Source organism: Daucus carota, chromosome 5 (assembly GCF_001625215.2).
Source record: "Daucus carota subsp. sativus chromosome 5, DH1 v3.0, whole genome shotgun sequence".
Classification (NCBI taxonomy): Eukaryota; Viridiplantae; Streptophyta; class Magnoliopsida; order Apiales; family Apiaceae; genus Daucus; species Daucus carota.
Genome location: NC_030385.2, coordinates 8,728,732 through 8,745,037, shown reverse-complemented (window position 1 = coordinate 8,745,037; position 16,306 = coordinate 8,728,732). Strand labels below are relative to the sequence as shown.

The 16,306-nt window shown below is 35.7% G+C and overlaps 3 protein-coding genes across 5 annotated transcripts; 2 read left to right on the top strand and 1 right to left on the bottom strand.

The window, feature by feature from the left end:
- Positions 1–610: 610 nt before the first annotated feature.
- Positions 611–6,144, top strand: LOC108223698 (actin-binding protein wsp1). Of its 2 annotated transcripts, none has more exons than XM_017398079.2 (5): positions 611–1,075; positions 3,461–3,573; positions 3,648–4,019; positions 4,750–5,539; positions 5,715–6,144. In XM_017398079.2, the coding sequence occupies exons 1-5, from the start codon at positions 865–867 to the stop codon at positions 5,774–5,776; spliced, it is 1,548 nt and encodes a 515-aa protein (XP_017253568.1). In that variant the 5' UTR covers positions 611–864; the 3' UTR covers positions 5,777–6,144. The 2 variants fall into 2 exon arrangements, with proteins under 2 accessions (XP_017253568.1, XP_017253567.1); XM_017398078.2 differs by having other exon boundaries at positions 715–1,075; positions 3,449–3,573; positions 5,715–5,921.
- A 554-nt stretch (positions 6,145–6,698) lies between these two features.
- On the top strand, positions 6,699–9,948 carry LOC108223697 (phosphatidylinositol 4-kinase gamma 8-like). 2 transcript variants are annotated; one of them, XM_064093441.1, is made up of 5 exons: positions 6,730–7,132; positions 7,215–7,280; positions 7,564–7,611; positions 7,705–7,766; positions 7,872–9,947. In XM_064093441.1, the coding sequence occupies exon 5, from the start codon at positions 7,997–7,999 to the stop codon at positions 9,659–9,661; it is 1,665 nt and encodes a 554-aa protein (XP_063949511.1). In that variant the 5' UTR covers positions 6,730–7,132; positions 7,215–7,280; positions 7,564–7,611; positions 7,705–7,766; positions 7,872–7,996; the 3' UTR covers positions 9,662–9,947. The 2 variants fall into 2 exon arrangements, with proteins under 2 accessions (XP_017253566.1, XP_063949511.1); XM_017398077.2 differs by lacking the exon at positions 7,215–7,280 and having other exon boundaries at positions 6,699–6,924; positions 7,872–9,948.
- Positions 9,949–10,029: 81 nt separating this feature from the next.
- LOC108221009 (WAT1-related protein At5g07050) lies at positions 10,030–12,324 on the bottom strand. Its single transcript, XM_017394912.2, has 7 exons — positions 12,007–12,324; positions 11,869–11,931; positions 11,614–11,730; positions 11,252–11,504; positions 10,982–11,140; positions 10,715–10,866; positions 10,030–10,564 (listed from the first exon to the last, which is right to left on the bottom strand). The coding sequence occupies exons 1-7, from the start codon at positions 12,207–12,209 to the stop codon at positions 10,300–10,302; spliced, it is 1,212 nt and encodes a 403-aa protein (XP_017250401.1). The 5' UTR covers positions 12,210–12,324; the 3' UTR covers positions 10,030–10,299.
- Between the last annotated feature and the right edge of the window lie 3,982 nt (positions 12,325–16,306).

The window sequence follows — 16,306 nt, the reverse complement described above, 5'->3', positions numbered from 1 at the left end:
TTCAAACCCCATATACAATTTAAACTCAGTTTGAATTGTTAAATAACAGTTTCAAGAAAAGGAAGCTTATATTTTAACAAAATTTGGACTAATTAAAATTATTTTGAGGTTATATGTATTGTGCTTAATATTTTTCATTCTTGCATGCATGTTAATTGTTATATTTTAACAATGCCTCACTAGTTCATTGTCTTATTTTTGTTTGCGGTTGCAGTTCTTTAACACCGGAGCATAAGTTAAATTATACATTTTTGAGCACAAAATGTATTTGAAAACTTCTATAAAGTATAATTTTATAAATTATTTGACATTTTTTTATTTTAAATAAAAGTCTAATGATTTAAGTTTTATATAAAATATTTAAAAATAAATTATGAAATTATATTATATATATAAACAAAATGGGGAAAGAAATGAGATGGATGAAAGTCAGGCCTATGAATCTATTGTGATAATGGTTTGGAAATAGGAAGACATATTGCAATATTTAGATACAAGTTAATTGACTCTTGCACTATTCAATTTCTATATTAAAATCATCACAGACCACAAATTGACAAAGACCCATGTGAGTCCTACTATTTATACATTAGCGAACACTTACATATTTATCTCGTTACTAAAATCTGTGATTTGCAGAGCTTTTTCTCAACTCTTCCCAGTTACTTCCAAAGTCCAAACCCCTAAATATATACTTATAACCACATTTCCTATCCACCATTTCTATATTTCCCCTCTCTCTTGTATATATTTATATTTATCTTCTGACTTGTGTGTCTACACATTAATACCCGAGAAGCCATGGCAGTGAAATTAGGTACCCACATCAAGAATGGATTGTGAAGGAAGCAAGGCACATTGCAAATGGGAAAGGTTGGGGAAGAACAGCCTATACCCACAAGTGTTTCTGCACAAAATGCAGAGAATTGTTGTAGGATTAAAGGGCTTTTTGGGTTCAGATGTGTGTTTGTTTTGCTACTTGGTGTTGCAGTTTTGTTGTCTGCTGTTTTTTGGTTACCACCATTCTTTAGTCATGGAGATCGAGGGGATCTAGATCTTGCTTCACTCTTTCGAGGTGGGTGTTCTTTCTTTTTCTGCTTGGGTTTGGTGTTAGTGGGTGTTTGCATTTTTCGATTCATACAGATCTGGATGTATTACTGTGAGTAAATTAAATCTAGGAGTTTCAGTGGTTTGGATGGTTTTTTTTTGGTAAAGGTGGTTGATTTGTTGTTGAGTTGGGTGTACTAATTAGTAAATTATTGTTTAGTTTTAGAAACTTACTAGGCTTTATTAAATTTGTTTGATGTTTATCCTGTTTATTATAAAATTAGAAACAAAATTAGTATATGTTTGTTTGTCCGGGAGTCTAGGTTGAAATACCCCTTCTGTGAAATTATACAATGTGAAGTTGTAGAACCTTAAAGTATTATGTAATCCATCAACTGCATTGAAACATAACAGCTGGAGATCAAGCAATTACAGTTACGGTCAAAAAATTAGTTGAAGTATTGGAACTGATATTTTAATTACAACTTCGAGAATGTGATTTAGATATAATGCACATTAACCTTGTTACATAGTGCCTATGGCTTGGCTCATAGCGTTTTGGTACAACTAGATATCAGAGCATTGTCCCTTCAAGACTGCAGATGGATGTATATACATATGATGGCAAGGATCGTTGCAGCTTCATAAAATTCAGTTTATTGGTTTGGGACATTCTTTCAATGTTGGATGGGAATTATTCATGGACTTAGCTAACTAGAACCAGAGTATAAACATGATCGGTGCACAACTTAATGAGAAAATTATATAGCAAAAACAACGGGGATGAGAAGAGTATTGAAATCCTGGGTACTTGTATACAGGGTCGAACCCATGACCTTCTACAACTAAAGAACTTAAACATCTCAAACTCATGTGCGAAAAAGAATATAATATCGATACTTTTTACTTGCTATTCTGCAGCACATCTTTTCTTTATATTAAAGTAGTTTCTTGATATTAATTTGGATGGCGATATGTGACAAGAAATGTTAAAATTAGGATTGTAAAAATATCCGAATATCTGATAGTAGGATACAAGTGTCCGATTATCAGACTCATAAATACATTAGGTAGCTCAAGTATCCCTGCTTCCTACATCACAACATTTAAACAGCCATATTAAAATGTTTAAAGATCAGTAGAACAAACTGATTGGCCATCCACTTTCATTTTCCTTTTGTTGTATTTGGTTGGAGTGAATGAATGAGGAAGGAATGGAATGAAATTTGAACTATATTATGGATAATTGTTCTAAATTTCATTCCTTGTAACCTATACTAGAAGTCACACCCCTAATTTAGGAAGGAATGCTCCATTTTTTCCTATAGCTGATTTCTTCTCAAATCTCATCATAACAATTTTGCATTTTACTCATTTTTTTAATCAAACTTCCCTCCTACCTCTCATACATATTTTTTATTTTTACTCATTCCATTCCATCCTCCCCACCCAAACACAACATTGGCTTTTATTTTGGGGGACACTGTGACATGTATACAATGAGTTTCCGTAAATATTTCTAGTGGTTGTGTCTCAGTGAATGTTTTTAGGTCTTCCTACTCTTCTTTCTTCATGCGTGTTGCCTCCTTTTGGTGGTTTTTCTTAATTATAAGCTGTCTATGATATTTTTTTTTGGTTTGTAAGTTGACACTATTGTTAAAAAATTCAGTTAGAAAAAAGATTTTATGGTGACTGTTAATATTTTCTTTTAAATAATTCCTGATTGTCACAATTGGTCTAGCACTCCAGCTATATTAGCTGAAATATGTTGGTGTTGTTTAATACTGTATTATTAAAGATTTACTTATTAGTGTAAGGAAACTCTTAGTATGTAGTAGGAAGAATATATTTTTGGTTGCTAAGAGCAAGTCCAATGCATAGCTATAATTAGTTGTGTAACTAAATATAGAACTAAGTTTGCAAATTACCACTCAATTGCATAGCCATAGTCAGTCCTATGAATGCATAAATGGATAGTTGGTCCTATAGTTAGGACTAAAGATGGCTATTGCCATACCTGACACATCATCCAACCAACTAAAGTTAAAGGAGTTTGGTGAAAAATTAGTAAGATTTGAATGTAGTTGGTCCTATTTTAGAACTATGCATTGGAGCACTAGTTGTATTTTAAGACCAAAAGCTACTTTTTGGTCTCAAATTACATTAATGGCTATAGCCATTTTAACTTTAGCATTGGACTTGCTCTAAAAGTATGTTATATGAGAAAAAATTGAAAGTATAAAGGGCTTACATCTAGCTCTTTGCCAAAGCCACAGAGGAGTCAGTTACAAGAAGCAATTCTTTCTCTGCATTAAAACTTGTTATCACCCTTTTTTTTTCTTTTTATTCCTATCTATGCATTTATAACTTTGTTTCCTTGATATTCAAGCAATTGAGACAGTTTTTTATCCAGATCATTATATAGTAGCAGCTTTTAATGTTGGAAAACCGGTTTCTGTGCTTGAAGACAACATCATGCAGCTTCAAGATGACATTTTTGACGAAATAGGCGTACCTGCCACTAAAGTATTTTCTCTTTCTCTCTGATCTTACCTATTCATAGTTTTCCATATTCATACATAATATTTAAATTCTAACAGGTGGAAGTTATATCTTTAAAACCTTATGCTGGATCAAATGTAACAAAGGTCATCTTTGCCGTTGATCCTGATGTTAAAGGCGCTAAGCTTAATACAGCGGCTAAAAGTTTGATAAAGGCCTCCTTTGCATCTCTAGTAATTAACCAGTCATCCCTCCGCTTAACTACATCTTTGTTTGGGGACCCATCTTCTTTTGACGTGCTGAAATTTGTTGGAGGCATCACTGTTATTCCGCCCCAGCGTGCATTTCTTCTGCAAACAGTGCAGATACTTTTTAACTTCACGTTGAATTTTTCTATTGATCAAATACAAGATAACTTCAGCGAACTTACCAGCCAGCTGAAGTCAGGACTGCATCTTGCCCCATATGAGGTACAACATTCTATTTTTCTTTCAGGATACTGTGTCTATTTTTAAGTAGACGACTCTTTATGCTACAAACATTGATGATCATATGTTCTTGAAATGGAGTGAGTAAAGCATTCAATCCTAATTAAAGTTCTTTAGTAGTCAGTAATTATCTTTCGGTTTTCGTATTCTGTTTGTTAAAATAAAATAATATTCTGATTGATCTCTATTTTAGGTTTAAATTCTATTGAGATTCTTGAGGTTTGTTTCAACTCCAAATAAGATTTTAATATATTAGTTATCTTCCATAGACACGTTTGGCTTTTGTCTAATTAGTTGAATACTCGAGTCCACTTTAGTACTATTCTGTTCCAGGGATAATATGTGATATTAATAGTCTGTATGGTTGTGAGCTAATTTCACAATCTCTATTCAAATTTAGTGTTACAGCTAGCATTTCTGTTTTAGTCGCACAGGGTGCATGTAAAAAGAATTGGTTATCTTAATAGTAAAACATTACACACGAAGGATTCAATTAACATATTTATGACATTTACTTGTGGGTTGTGCATTTTCTTGACTGAAATGTTTTACTATGGCAATAACATTTGTAATTATCGTCAATCGTTATACTCAATTAATTGTTCTTTCTCAAAGTTACTATCAACTCGTAGTAGTTCATAATAGTGACATGCATGTGACTTCTATATTGTACAAATAGCCTCTGAAAGCTTTGCTCTTTTTGGAAATGCAGAACTTGTATATTAGCTTGACAAATCAAAAAGGTTCAACAGTGGTGTCCCCAACTACAGTGCAGTCTTTAGTTCTCCTAGCAGTTGGGAATACTCCGTCACTTGGAAGGCTAAAGCAGCTGGCTCAGACCATCACAGGTTCTCCTACCAAAAATCTTGGTCTAAACAACACTGTTTTTGGGAAGGTTAAACAAGTAAGCCTTTCATCTATATTACAACACTCCCTCCATGGCAGTGATGGCTCACCATCCCCCTCTCCCGCACTTTCGCCTCAACCTCCCGACCACCACCACCATCAACATCACCATTATGACCATTCTTCCCCAGCTCCTGTGCCTGAACCTTACCAGCATCACCATCACGGCCACCGCCGCCGTCACCATCACCACCACCGTCGCCATGACCATGATGTACATATATCTCCAGCACTTTCACCTGTGGAAGGTGGATCCACAAGTACAACAGGTTCGCCTGCATCTGCTCCTTCACCTGCAAATAAGAAGAGCCACGTGGCAGATCCTCCTGGCTGCCAGAATGGGTACAGAAACAGGCCCCCCAGAAATGCAAACAAGCATAGTCATATAATTTCTCCTGCTGCGCCACCGACCTCTGCACATCATATATCCCCTTCACCGCAGCAAGTGAAGCCACCTGCGCGTGTCCCCCACCTAATACCTTCATCAAGCCCATTGCCACATGTTGTATACTCTCACAGATATCCCCCACCTACGGGTGGCTCCGATACAAAATCTCCCGACTGGCCACCGTCAATATCACCTTCACAATCTTCATGTAAGTATTCTCAAATTTCTCATAAATTAAGTCACGTATATGGCTAATAGATATTTCTCTTGGCAATGTTATGTATTCTTAGTGTTTTAATTCACTAGTCTCATAAGTAACTGGATGGAAAGATCTCCCATCACCATTTACCTGATATTTCAAAATGTTTGACAATCTTTTGCAGGTTCCCTTCCTTCTCATAATTGGTGGATCCTGCTTTTTCCTGTCCTTGTATTACATCTATAGCAGCATAAAACGAGAGCTCTAATTTTAAAGCCATAAAACGAGTCTCTCTCATGTTGGAAACAAGTTTGTATTAATGATTCCGCCCAAATGGACAGAGATCAGACGAGCTTTGCAAGTGGGAGCCATGCAAAAAGAGCGTGCCTCACAGCTAAGTGGATATGTGTGTGTTGTGCATGTAAATATTTGAGTATGTAAAATATCAGTTGGTAGAGATGTTTTTTTCAGGTCAAAGTTACAGGCTTGTGACGGGCCACTGAAAAAATGCATTACCACTGATTCGTTCTAGTTCTCTCGAGAAAAATTGAGGGAACCAACAAATGTAATCATGTTGCCATTTTGCTCCGAGCTATGAAATTTTTACCACTAAAGCATAGACTTCTAATTGACTATGGCTTGTTGAATATGTAGTTACAAAGACAATAAGCTTGTGCCAAAAAAGGTCAATGATAGTAAAATAGTAATCTAGGGGGGCGTGAAGAGGGGTTCGATGATATAGTGGTTGTATTTTTTAATTTTACTGAAATGTAATTTAACAGTCAATTTGACAGAATATGGTTAAAGCTAAAGGGGTGCAAATCGAAGCGCTTTTTAAATTTTAGGATGCATATTGTCAAAACAAATTGTTTGAGACTAAATCAAAAAAACGTTTAAACTTAAGGGATGCAAAGTGTCAATTACTCAAAATTTAACAGCCCATACTTTAGATTATACCACAAACTTTAAAATTTTAACATCAGAATCACATGCTATATATGCGGCAACTTGAAATTCTCTTCCCCACTAAGAGACAACCCAAATTGGGTAAATCTGTGAAAACACAAAAAGAGACCAGAATTAGCGGATCAAAGCAAGACTAGTAAAAAAGTAGCTAAATTTGGACACATGAAAACAATCCAAAAATAGAAACCAGTTTAGCTAAGACATGGAGGAGAGAAATATTACAAGAAACAAATAATGTTGGAGGGATTAAAAGAGAGTATTGTACATATTTTTAGACAAGATTAAAAAAGGAAAGGGGGGAGTGGGGGACTTGTGTTTTTATACGAGGGAGGCTTTAGAAATCTTTTCGGTGACAAGAAAAAGCTTTTGTTCGCTCTCACGCTCTCCCGTTGCCGTTCGTCTTCCTGAATGCCTCACCAGTGTTCAGGGTACCCTCCTTTTTTTCCCTCCATTTCTTACCTCCCTCGTTCATAAATTTTTATATAAAATTTTCTCTATGAATTTTGATGACTTCTTGATCATTTGATTGTTTTGTGTTGGGTTGAACAACTTTGTTGTTGTGATCTCATTCGGGTTAGTACCATAGATACACTTCACTTGATATAAAAAGGTCGAGGGTTCGTCCTTAGCGGGTCTGTGAGTATTTAAATTTCTGTGAAATCGAAATCTTTTTTGTGTCCCTATTGCATGCAGATTACTGAAATAATGTTGTTCTTAGGCTTTTAACATTGAGAGACAATAAGCAAATTGGGGTAACTTTTTTTGAAAGACAAGCGATAAGAGGGTCAGTATTCCAACCCTTGACACTTTTTATCATCATGGGAAGGCACAAGAGCTGGAATCTTAACACTATCATATCTCCAAATACTCAATTGGTTTGATCTATAAGAAGAAATGAATATAAAAAAGTACATGTTTCGCGTTACTGAAAGCAAAAAATGAATTGAATGAGAACTTGCCAGCGGTTAGATAGTAATAATCATTTCCATCCATATATTGTTGTATCCAATATGATACTATGATCTATATGCACAAATTTGGATCTGACATAATAATGTCTATTGCAGTCAACTGGGGCAATCATTCAAGCGGAAGAGCGAGGGAATCATAAGATGGTATGGACTTCTCCAATTTATTTCTGTAGAGTTAATACAAATATAAGATTTAAATCAATTTAGTGACTATAAGGTAAATTGGTTATCTAATAGGTGGTCGGAGATTAGCAGCAACACTCTGGCTGTTGACATAATTCATCTTTTGTCTGCCAACGGTAAGAACTAAGAATGTGTTTTTTATTTTTTCACATGACAGAGGATGTAAATGTTAATGCTATAATGACTGCTCAAATAATAAACACCTGAATCTCATTTTGCAGATATGTAAAGGCTAATCTCCCACAAAAGACTCACCCTTTGAGAACATTACCTAGAGAAAACAACATAGTAAAACACCACCCTGCTCTCTTATCATGCGCTAAAAGGCTGTCGTTCTCAATCCTGTATGAAAATTTACAAGATGGCTGTAGCTATTAATCAACAACATCATGAACTCAAGTCATTTGTCCGACCCCCAAAATGCAGACTCCAATCTTACTCAAACTTCGATCAACTTATGCTTGATTTTGCCCAAAGCAACCTCTCTTACTCCTATAAACATGCCTTTGAAATCAATAATCTCCACAGGAGTTCATCAACTCCATGCCTATCCCGTGCACAGGAAGATTCTGATGCAAATCCAAGGGTAGAAATTGTCGGTGGCCATGGATCCCCAAAGGTTAGGGCTCTTGTGGTCGAGGTAGCCATAGCTATGGCATCTGGCTTTAACATTGAGCCAGTCTCAAGTGGTCTAGGGGGTGCCTATTTTGTGCATGCTAGAAATGGGGTTACCATTGCTGTGGTAAAGCCAATTGATGAAGAACCTCTAGCCTTCAACAACCCAAAAGGCTTTGCTGGTCGGATGCTAGGCCAACCGGGAATGAAACCCTCCATCAGGGTTGGTGAGACTGGCATTCGTGAATTAGCAGCTTATCTTCTTGACCATGATGGTTTTGCAGGTGTCCCTCCAACAGCATTAGTGAAGATAGCTCATGTCAAGTTCCATGTTAATAATTCTGAGTCCGCGGTAGCAGCTCCACCTTGTAAGATTGCTTCGCTTCAGCGCTTTGTTGCTCATGATTCAGATGCTGGGGACTTGGGGCCTTCTGGCTTTTCAGTATCTTCAGTCCATCGAATTGGGATACTTGATGTCAGGATTCTAAATCTTGACAGGCATTCAGGAAACTTGCTTGTCAAGCATGGTCAAGAAGGCTACGCTGTTGGGGCAGCTGAGCTGATACCCATCGATCATGGGTTGTGCTTACCTGAGGCTCTAGATGATCCATATTTTGAATGGCTGCACTGGCCACAAGCTTCAATACCATTTTCAGAGTCTGAAATTGAGTATATATCTAATCTTGATCCCTTAAAAGATGCAGAAATTTTAAGGACAAGAATCCCTTCCATAAGAGAATCCTCTCTACGTGTTCTTGTGATCTGCACCATTTTCATGAAGCGTGCTACTGCGGCTGGTTTTTGTCTTGCTGAAGTAGGTGAGATGATGACTCGTGAACTACGAGGAGGTAAAGATAGTATGAGTGTATTAGAGAATCTTTGTCTAACTGCAAAAGCTTGCTTAGGTACTGCTAAAGGTAGTGATGACTTTGATAATGGTAAAAAAGATGTTGACAGTGAATGTGATGATGATCCAAATCAAGTTAGCTATATTCCTCAGCTGTTGGAAACCACGACCCGAATAGGTAAGCCACCAAGAATTCCACGACGTGCATCTGAAAGGCTGATAAGTAAATTCCACAACTTGATGCTCCCTATACAAGATAAAGAGTGTCAAGGAAAAAGAGCCGAAGTCCATAATTATTCTTTATCTGGCAATGCTGATCGCAATAATGGCCGCGACATTGATCAAAATGCAGGAGGGATATTGAGGAGTATGAGCTTCTCAGCTGAAAGCCAGAACCATGATATCGAAGGGATATCCTTCGGTGAAATGAAGAAGAAGGAGTGGGAAAGTTTCTTGGAGAAGTTTGAGGAACTTGTGCCTGAAACTTTTGAGCATAGAAAAAACTTGGGAATGTCAAAGCAAAGGTTGGGAAGTTCTTGCGAATTCTAAGAAAACATTACAATTGGGATGGCTAGTTGAAAAACCAAAAAGAAAAGCAGCAATGTGTTTAGTATCAAGTAAAATTGTACATTATTCCTATATTATATACTCTGCAGCATAGGATGTCTATTAGTATTTGGGAGAGCATTGCTAGAAAAGTGATTGGCTACTCAGCCATCCTTTCCAATCATCTCACTTGTATCATCAAATTCCTCTCTTCCCCCTTCTCTATGTATATCAAAGTTGTATACAGAGTTCAATATATTAATATAGATTTTGATCAAGATTTTCTTACAACATTCACAAACTTCTTGTTTATGTCAAAAACAGAGAATAAGTAGAATAAAACAAATGAAAGGGCTTTTACCCTCTTTCACTTTCGTAGTGAGAAAATATTGCCTTCGATATTATTATCATTACCTTAAAACAGAGTACAAGATTGATTCTAGTACCTACCGAATAGCAAAAGTAGCAAGGGGCAAAAAATACCAAGACCTTGAGTACCAAAAAGCCCCTCCACCACTCCCTAGCAAGATCAATATTCCATTACTAACTAACATATGTGAATAGTTATTTGATTTCTTCCTTTCTCACATAACTACATCCATTCTTTAATATCCTCTGATTGTTGTTCTTTCCCTTTGTGATCAGGGCTTCCTTGTTTCCACTGCAAGCATAGGTGGCGTTGGAACTGATGCGTTAAAGGCTAATTTGGGCGCCATGGCTAATTCTTTGTTCTTTTGCATTTCGATATCATTTGCTTCCAGATCTTCATGACCCCCCATTTTCATCTGGTTTTTCACATCTTTCACAGCTTCAATTATCGCCTCCTCTTCTGCCTCCTTGCTCTCTTTGTACTTTCCCCATAAGACGGAGTATAGTCCCATTACAATTAGTATGGCACCGATGATTCTGCAGAAAGGAAGAGAACAAGAAATATTTGTAAACATAGAATCGACTTTCCTGCCTTAATAATTCTTTGATAACTACTAAGGGGGGTGTATTCAACTGGGATTTAAATGGATTGTTTTTAATCTATGAAGCGCAAATAAAAAGTATTACCCTCCGAGATAGATTTTTTCTGCAAGAATGAAAGAACCCATGATAGCAACTATGATCATCATCAATGGACTGAAAGCGGTTACAAAAACTGGCCCGCTTTTGTGCATTACCAGTCCCTGAACATAGTATGCAATGCTTGATGTTACAATTCCCTGAAAATATTAAAATTTATGTAGTTAGTATAGAATTGAAATAGTTTAATAAAAAATCTTCATATTTAAAAGAATGGTGTGTGTGTGTGTGAAAGATAGAGATGAAACTACTCACAGCATAAGCAGCAGCAAGAAGGTTCATGTCAAAGCCAATAGCCCAAACATTTGGTTTGTGTTCCATGACAAGAGTTACCACAGTGGATTGAAGAGTACCCATGAAGACCACCAGGCATGTCAGTGAATAGGGAGCTGCATATCTTCTCATTGTAACATTCTGCATTTTAAATATGCGCGTTCAGAATTAATATATAATCAGCAATTAGTACAATACCATTATAAAAAAGATTATCATCATTTCCTTCATAAAAAGTTATTAGTAAAATACCTGAAGGATGAAAAAAGAAGCCCAGGCAAAGGTGGCAATGATGAGAAGAATGGAACCTTTCACCCAGTCTTTATCAGCATCAGCCGTGGTGGTAGTAGTAGCTTCATAGGTTTTCGGATGAACGTATCTGGACCAAAACATTTCCACCACCTCTCCTTTATACAATGTCATCAACATCGCACCTGCCACCGTCACTGCTGTTCCCAGTACTTTTGCTTGGCATCTGATTTTCTTCATATCTAATATCTCCATCCTATTCATTTTGTCGAATATCAATTATAACATCGGTATTAATTTGACAAGTATACAGATTCATGTCTAGTAGTATATGGATGAAATGCTTAAATATTACATATACATACCGGCAGAGAACTGCCATGACAAAGGTCATTGCAGGCAGCATGTTGCTCATCGCGCAAGAAAAAGTTGGCGATGTGAATTTCAGTCCCGCATAGTAGAAATTTTGGTCAATCACCGGCCTATACAGAAACAATAAATCCTCAGTAAAAGCATTTCAGGACTAAACAACTGAAATAACATGCATGCATGCTATATACAGTATACACTGAAGAGAATTATTAATATTCCAGAGACTATGTCAGAGAAGTAGTACTCACCCAAGTAGTCCCAGCACAAATATCTGCATAAAGATTGAAAGAGTAATCTTTGGCCTAATGTTCCTGCAAATCATGGAATCGAATTAAGTAGGACGTTTTACAATTAATTTATAGACTAATTTCTAGGCGTATATATACCTCTCAAGAATAAGAGCAAATGGAGCTATAACAACAGTGGCGATAGCATGTCTATAAACAACAAGAACATAGTGACTCATTCCTCTATTGAGAGACACTTTGGTTATGATGTTCATTCCAGCATATCCAAATTGTAACGAAATCATGCAAATATAAGGCTTTGCCTTCTCTACAAAATTTCCTAACCGACTTTTTCCCTCCATAATTATTTTTTCGCAATTTGTTACTTGAAGTGAAAAGGGGAGACTGAGCTACCAACAAAGAGAGAAAAGGAGAACAGAGGAAAACAGATCCTTGTGTTTGTCCTAAGAAGTTCGGTTAACTGACCCCTCTTATTTATAGATGATGATGAGTCTCATGAATCAACAGTATCCAAACTTGTCATAAATACGAAAATTCCTTTTTTTTTAGGAAAGAGTTTGAAGCGTGTGAAAATCTTACTATGAGTTGCAGTTAAGGCCATATCTGAATCTATTTGAATATTCTGATGACTATATTATACATGCCTATGCATTTGTGTTTAATAATATTGTTAGCACCAATATGGTTTCCCCGTGGAATCAATTCGGAGAGCTAAGTGTTGGATGGGCACCACACAGGCTGACGTTTCTTCATTGCACAAAAAGATGCATGCTAGTGGAGATTCTGACCTGGAAATGATTTGATTTGGTGGGATTATTCTGAGATCAACTTCTGCAAAGATTTATGATCTTTTTTTTGTAATCTCTCTGATTTAAGTGAGTACGTGTTAGGAGTTTCATGCCAAATTATTATGTTCTGCAGATTTAAAGTGGAAAACATACTTGTATGTTATGTCAAACTGTTTTCACAATCGAAATGTTTTCTTTTGGCCAGGAACTGAAATCACAGTTCGTTTCATCAATCATACATACCGCACTTTGAAAAGTGGTAACTGCATTTGTAGTTTGAAGGATGACCAATGGGATCAGTTCGTCGAACCCGGGTGTCTCAGGACAACAGAGGATAAACCCACTGCTTAGGCTATCCAATCATATACAATTTAGGCTTATATGTCTTACAAACGAGTATATGATTACACGTTAATCATATACATTTCCTTCCTATATTCACTTGTAATTACTCCATTAGTGCGTGCGTTTATGCGGATTCCTGTTCATACAGATTAAGGATTTCAGATTCTAAAATTAGCATCAGCAGATGGACTAAAGAGTGGAAACATACTGTTATCAATTGCACTTGGTCATTATAATATAATTTCAGTTTATTGGAAGATGAATATTGACATAAAATACGAATCTGGGAATCTAGTTCTTGATCACCAGAAAAGGCATACTCATATTAAAAAACTGTATAATATTCGATCGCACTTCCATTTAGCAGCATGTTGAATTTTACAGGTAAATTGATAGTTCTATGAGTTTATGATCAAACATCAAAATGGAAAACAAGAAATAATTGTATCGTTTAAAATCAATATCAAATATTTTATTCGTTTCTGATAAATAAAATGTCTGCTATTTGCCCAAGAATTTCCCTACCAATGATTCGAAGCATCAAAATGTTTAGATCATCTAGCCCTTCTGGAAATTTCATAATTGTTAAGATATTTTGATTATTGGGGCAGAAAATCGGGTCGTAAATGAGTCGAGAGACACTCATAAACAATTCGGTCTTCAACTCAGAAAAAGGATCAGTTTAAACTCTGACTTGGTTAATGAATGAGCCAAACTCGAGTGTTGCCTTGAAATGTCATTATTTAATTAAAAAAAGGTTTTTATTGTCACTTTCTGAAAAAATAGTTCAAAATGTCACTTCAAAATGCAAATTCGGTTCGTGTTTACAATGGTGAACAAAGACGCAACTTTAAATTGTGATTTCGACTGAAAACGCACCTTGCAATCGTGGTTTTCAGCTGAAAACACGAGTTTTCCTCACAAAATTTAAACCGCAACTTTACAAATTTGTTTTTGAAATTACTGTTGGGGCTATTCTTTCATAAAATGACATTAAGACCCATTTTGTTAAAATAGTGACTTTTTAGCTCTTTTCTCTCGAACTTGAACACTGTGTTTAAGCATCCTTTCACAAGCGACCCAACTTGATCATACAAGAGGTGGGACGTGAAGAAACTCGATAAGGAAGCTCGCAAAATGTTGTTGACGCACAAACTCGATAACAAGTTGATCCTTGTGTTTTTTAATAAAAGGTCGAAAAATATTAATATATTGTAGTTGGGACGGATCGGATTCATATAGATATAGCTAGACAAATGATAAGGTGACTAAGTGGCGAGTAGTGGGCGAAGAATGTGGTGTTGAAACAAAGATGCAGTGATTTGAAAAACCACTAGCGACTGTCCTGGAGATTCTATGCAGATGAAGAGATAACACAATGTGTTTAATCTTTCACACAAAAGGTAGGTGCAGCAAGTTTTAATTTGGATAGGCAACAACCACAAGGAGTCAGACACAAATTTATATACACGTATTCCGTGTTATATGGAGGAACACTGAACACACATGATTTAACAGCAGGAAAAAAGGCATATAAATTGGATGACGCAAACCCAAATGTGGGATTATTTGCCTCAGTTTTTCATATTTTTTGTTAATCGCAAACTAAAGCTTTGCTTCATGAGCATCTTGGTAGAGTTTATCAAAATAGTTGTCAACTTCTGCCACATCAATCTTATATATTGGCCCTGTTTGGGAATTAGCTGTTAGCGGTTAGCTGATAGCGGATTCATTAGCTGTTTTGACTAGCGGATTTAATTAGCTGTTTTGACTAGCGGATTTAGATTAGCTGTTTTGTCTAAATCTGTTTGGTAGTTAGCTGTTTGAACTAACTGTTTGTATTTTTTTAGACACAATCACAAACCTCTAATCCAAAAAGCTCCTCCACTTAGCTTTTTGAAAATTAGCTTATTGAGCTCAAACCGCTATTACAATCCGCTAACAACCAAACACCCAAATTAGATGATTCTTTCGGTCAAACCTCTAATTTAGCCCAAACCTCTAATTTTTGCTCAATCCTCTAACTTCCAAACAGGGCCATTATTATTCTATCGGTTTTTCTAGTGTGTGTCCATACGCACATGATAAACGTGGAATTTTACAAGTTTGAAAGATTTTGATCGGTTTTCATATCTTAATAATGGTGGACTCCCTTGCAAATGCAACAACCACACCAATCAAAACCTCCCAAACATATTAAATTCCGCACTTAGCATGTGTCCATGGGCACACACTGGACAAACCCTTATTCTCTTTCCTATCACATCCATCTTATTTTTGGCAATTTTTGTTAATAATCTACTTCAATAGTTGGTAACTTCAAAAATTGTCAATATGATCCCATTCATAAATGATAATAATATGAAAAATATAAAAATAAGTAGAGATATATATGTTTTTGAAAAACATATGTGATTTTATTATATGAGAAGTTGACAACTTTGATCGACAACTTCTTGCCATGTATATGTTGGCAACCTCTGTTAGAGTTGCTGTTATAAACTTCACGCATCTCGTTCAATTTTTTTATATTTAGTCAAGAAAGTTCTATTTATTTTAAAAATTTTATAATTATAATTTCTAGAATACAAATATAATATTGAGATTTTTATAGAATATTTGAAATTATATTTTATATATATCTTTAATATCTACAAAACATTTAAAAATATATAAACAAACGAGAGACGAAATAAATTTCCTCATAGGTGGTGGCATGAGATCCTTTTAACTAAATTCAAATCAATTGTCGTTCTCTCATCTTATTTTGCTCTCCCAAAGATACGTTTTTTAGCCTAAGAAATCACAATTCTAACGACCCTAATGTTTTAATGATATCAGGCAAATTGATTTTTGAGCAGTGTTCTCGAACTTGGTACTTTAGAAATGCATGATGTTATTTATTGTCTTTTTCTACTGCGCAACGTAACTCGAAATGAGAACGGTCCGAGTTTGTTTTCTTTTCTTTCGGAGAAATCCAGCTACACCTGCCTTTTTTAAGACATGGATAATACTTATCATAAATCATTTTTCTTAATTCTAGAACCTTATGTATATTAATTTAAAATTAATTCTAAAACTTTTATACATAAAATAATTGTTGATGTTTAACACTGTGACCACAATTAATGAGTGAAATACGTGATATCATACATCACTAGGCTCACCGTTTGTCCATTGTTTCGAAAGCATTGAAGTAGTTCGGCGGGGCTTCTTTTAATCTTCAAGAATTTTTTCAGCATTTTAAATTATTTCTACTTTTCATGTGCTGTTTGACAAAAAAAGTAGAAGTGCTTTTTTGATTT

Excerpts from the sequence above, each read along its gene's own strand:
- LOC108221009 (XM_017394912.2), bottom strand. The coding sequence starts at position 12,209 with ATGGAGGGAAAAAGTCGGTTAGGAAATTTTGTAGAGAAGGCAAAGCCT. Across the intron at positions 11,932-12,006 it reads TTTGCTCTTATTCTTGAGAG|GAACATTAGGCCAAAGATTA; the intron begins GTATATATACGC and ends CATGATTTGCAG. Across the intron at positions 11,141-11,251 it reads CTTCTTTTTTCATCCTTCAG|AATGTTACAATGAGAAGATA; the intron begins GTATTTTACTAA and ends TTTAAAATGCAG.
- LOC108223697 (XM_017398077.2), top strand. The coding sequence starts at position 7,997 with ATGAAAATTTACAAGATGGCTGTAGCTATTAATCAACAACATCATGAA.
- LOC108223698 (XM_017398078.2), top strand. The coding sequence starts at position 865 with ATGGGAAAGGTTGGGGAAGAACAGCCTATACCCACAAGTGTTTCTGCA. Across the intron at positions 1,076-3,448 it reads TCTTGCTTCACTCTTTCGAG|TTTTTTATCCAGATCATTAT; the intron begins GTGGGTGTTCTT and ends CAATTGAGACAG. Across the intron at positions 5,540-5,714 it reads ATCACCTTCACAATCTTCAT|GTTCCCTTCCTTCTCATAAT; the intron begins GTAAGTATTCTC and ends AATCTTTTGCAG.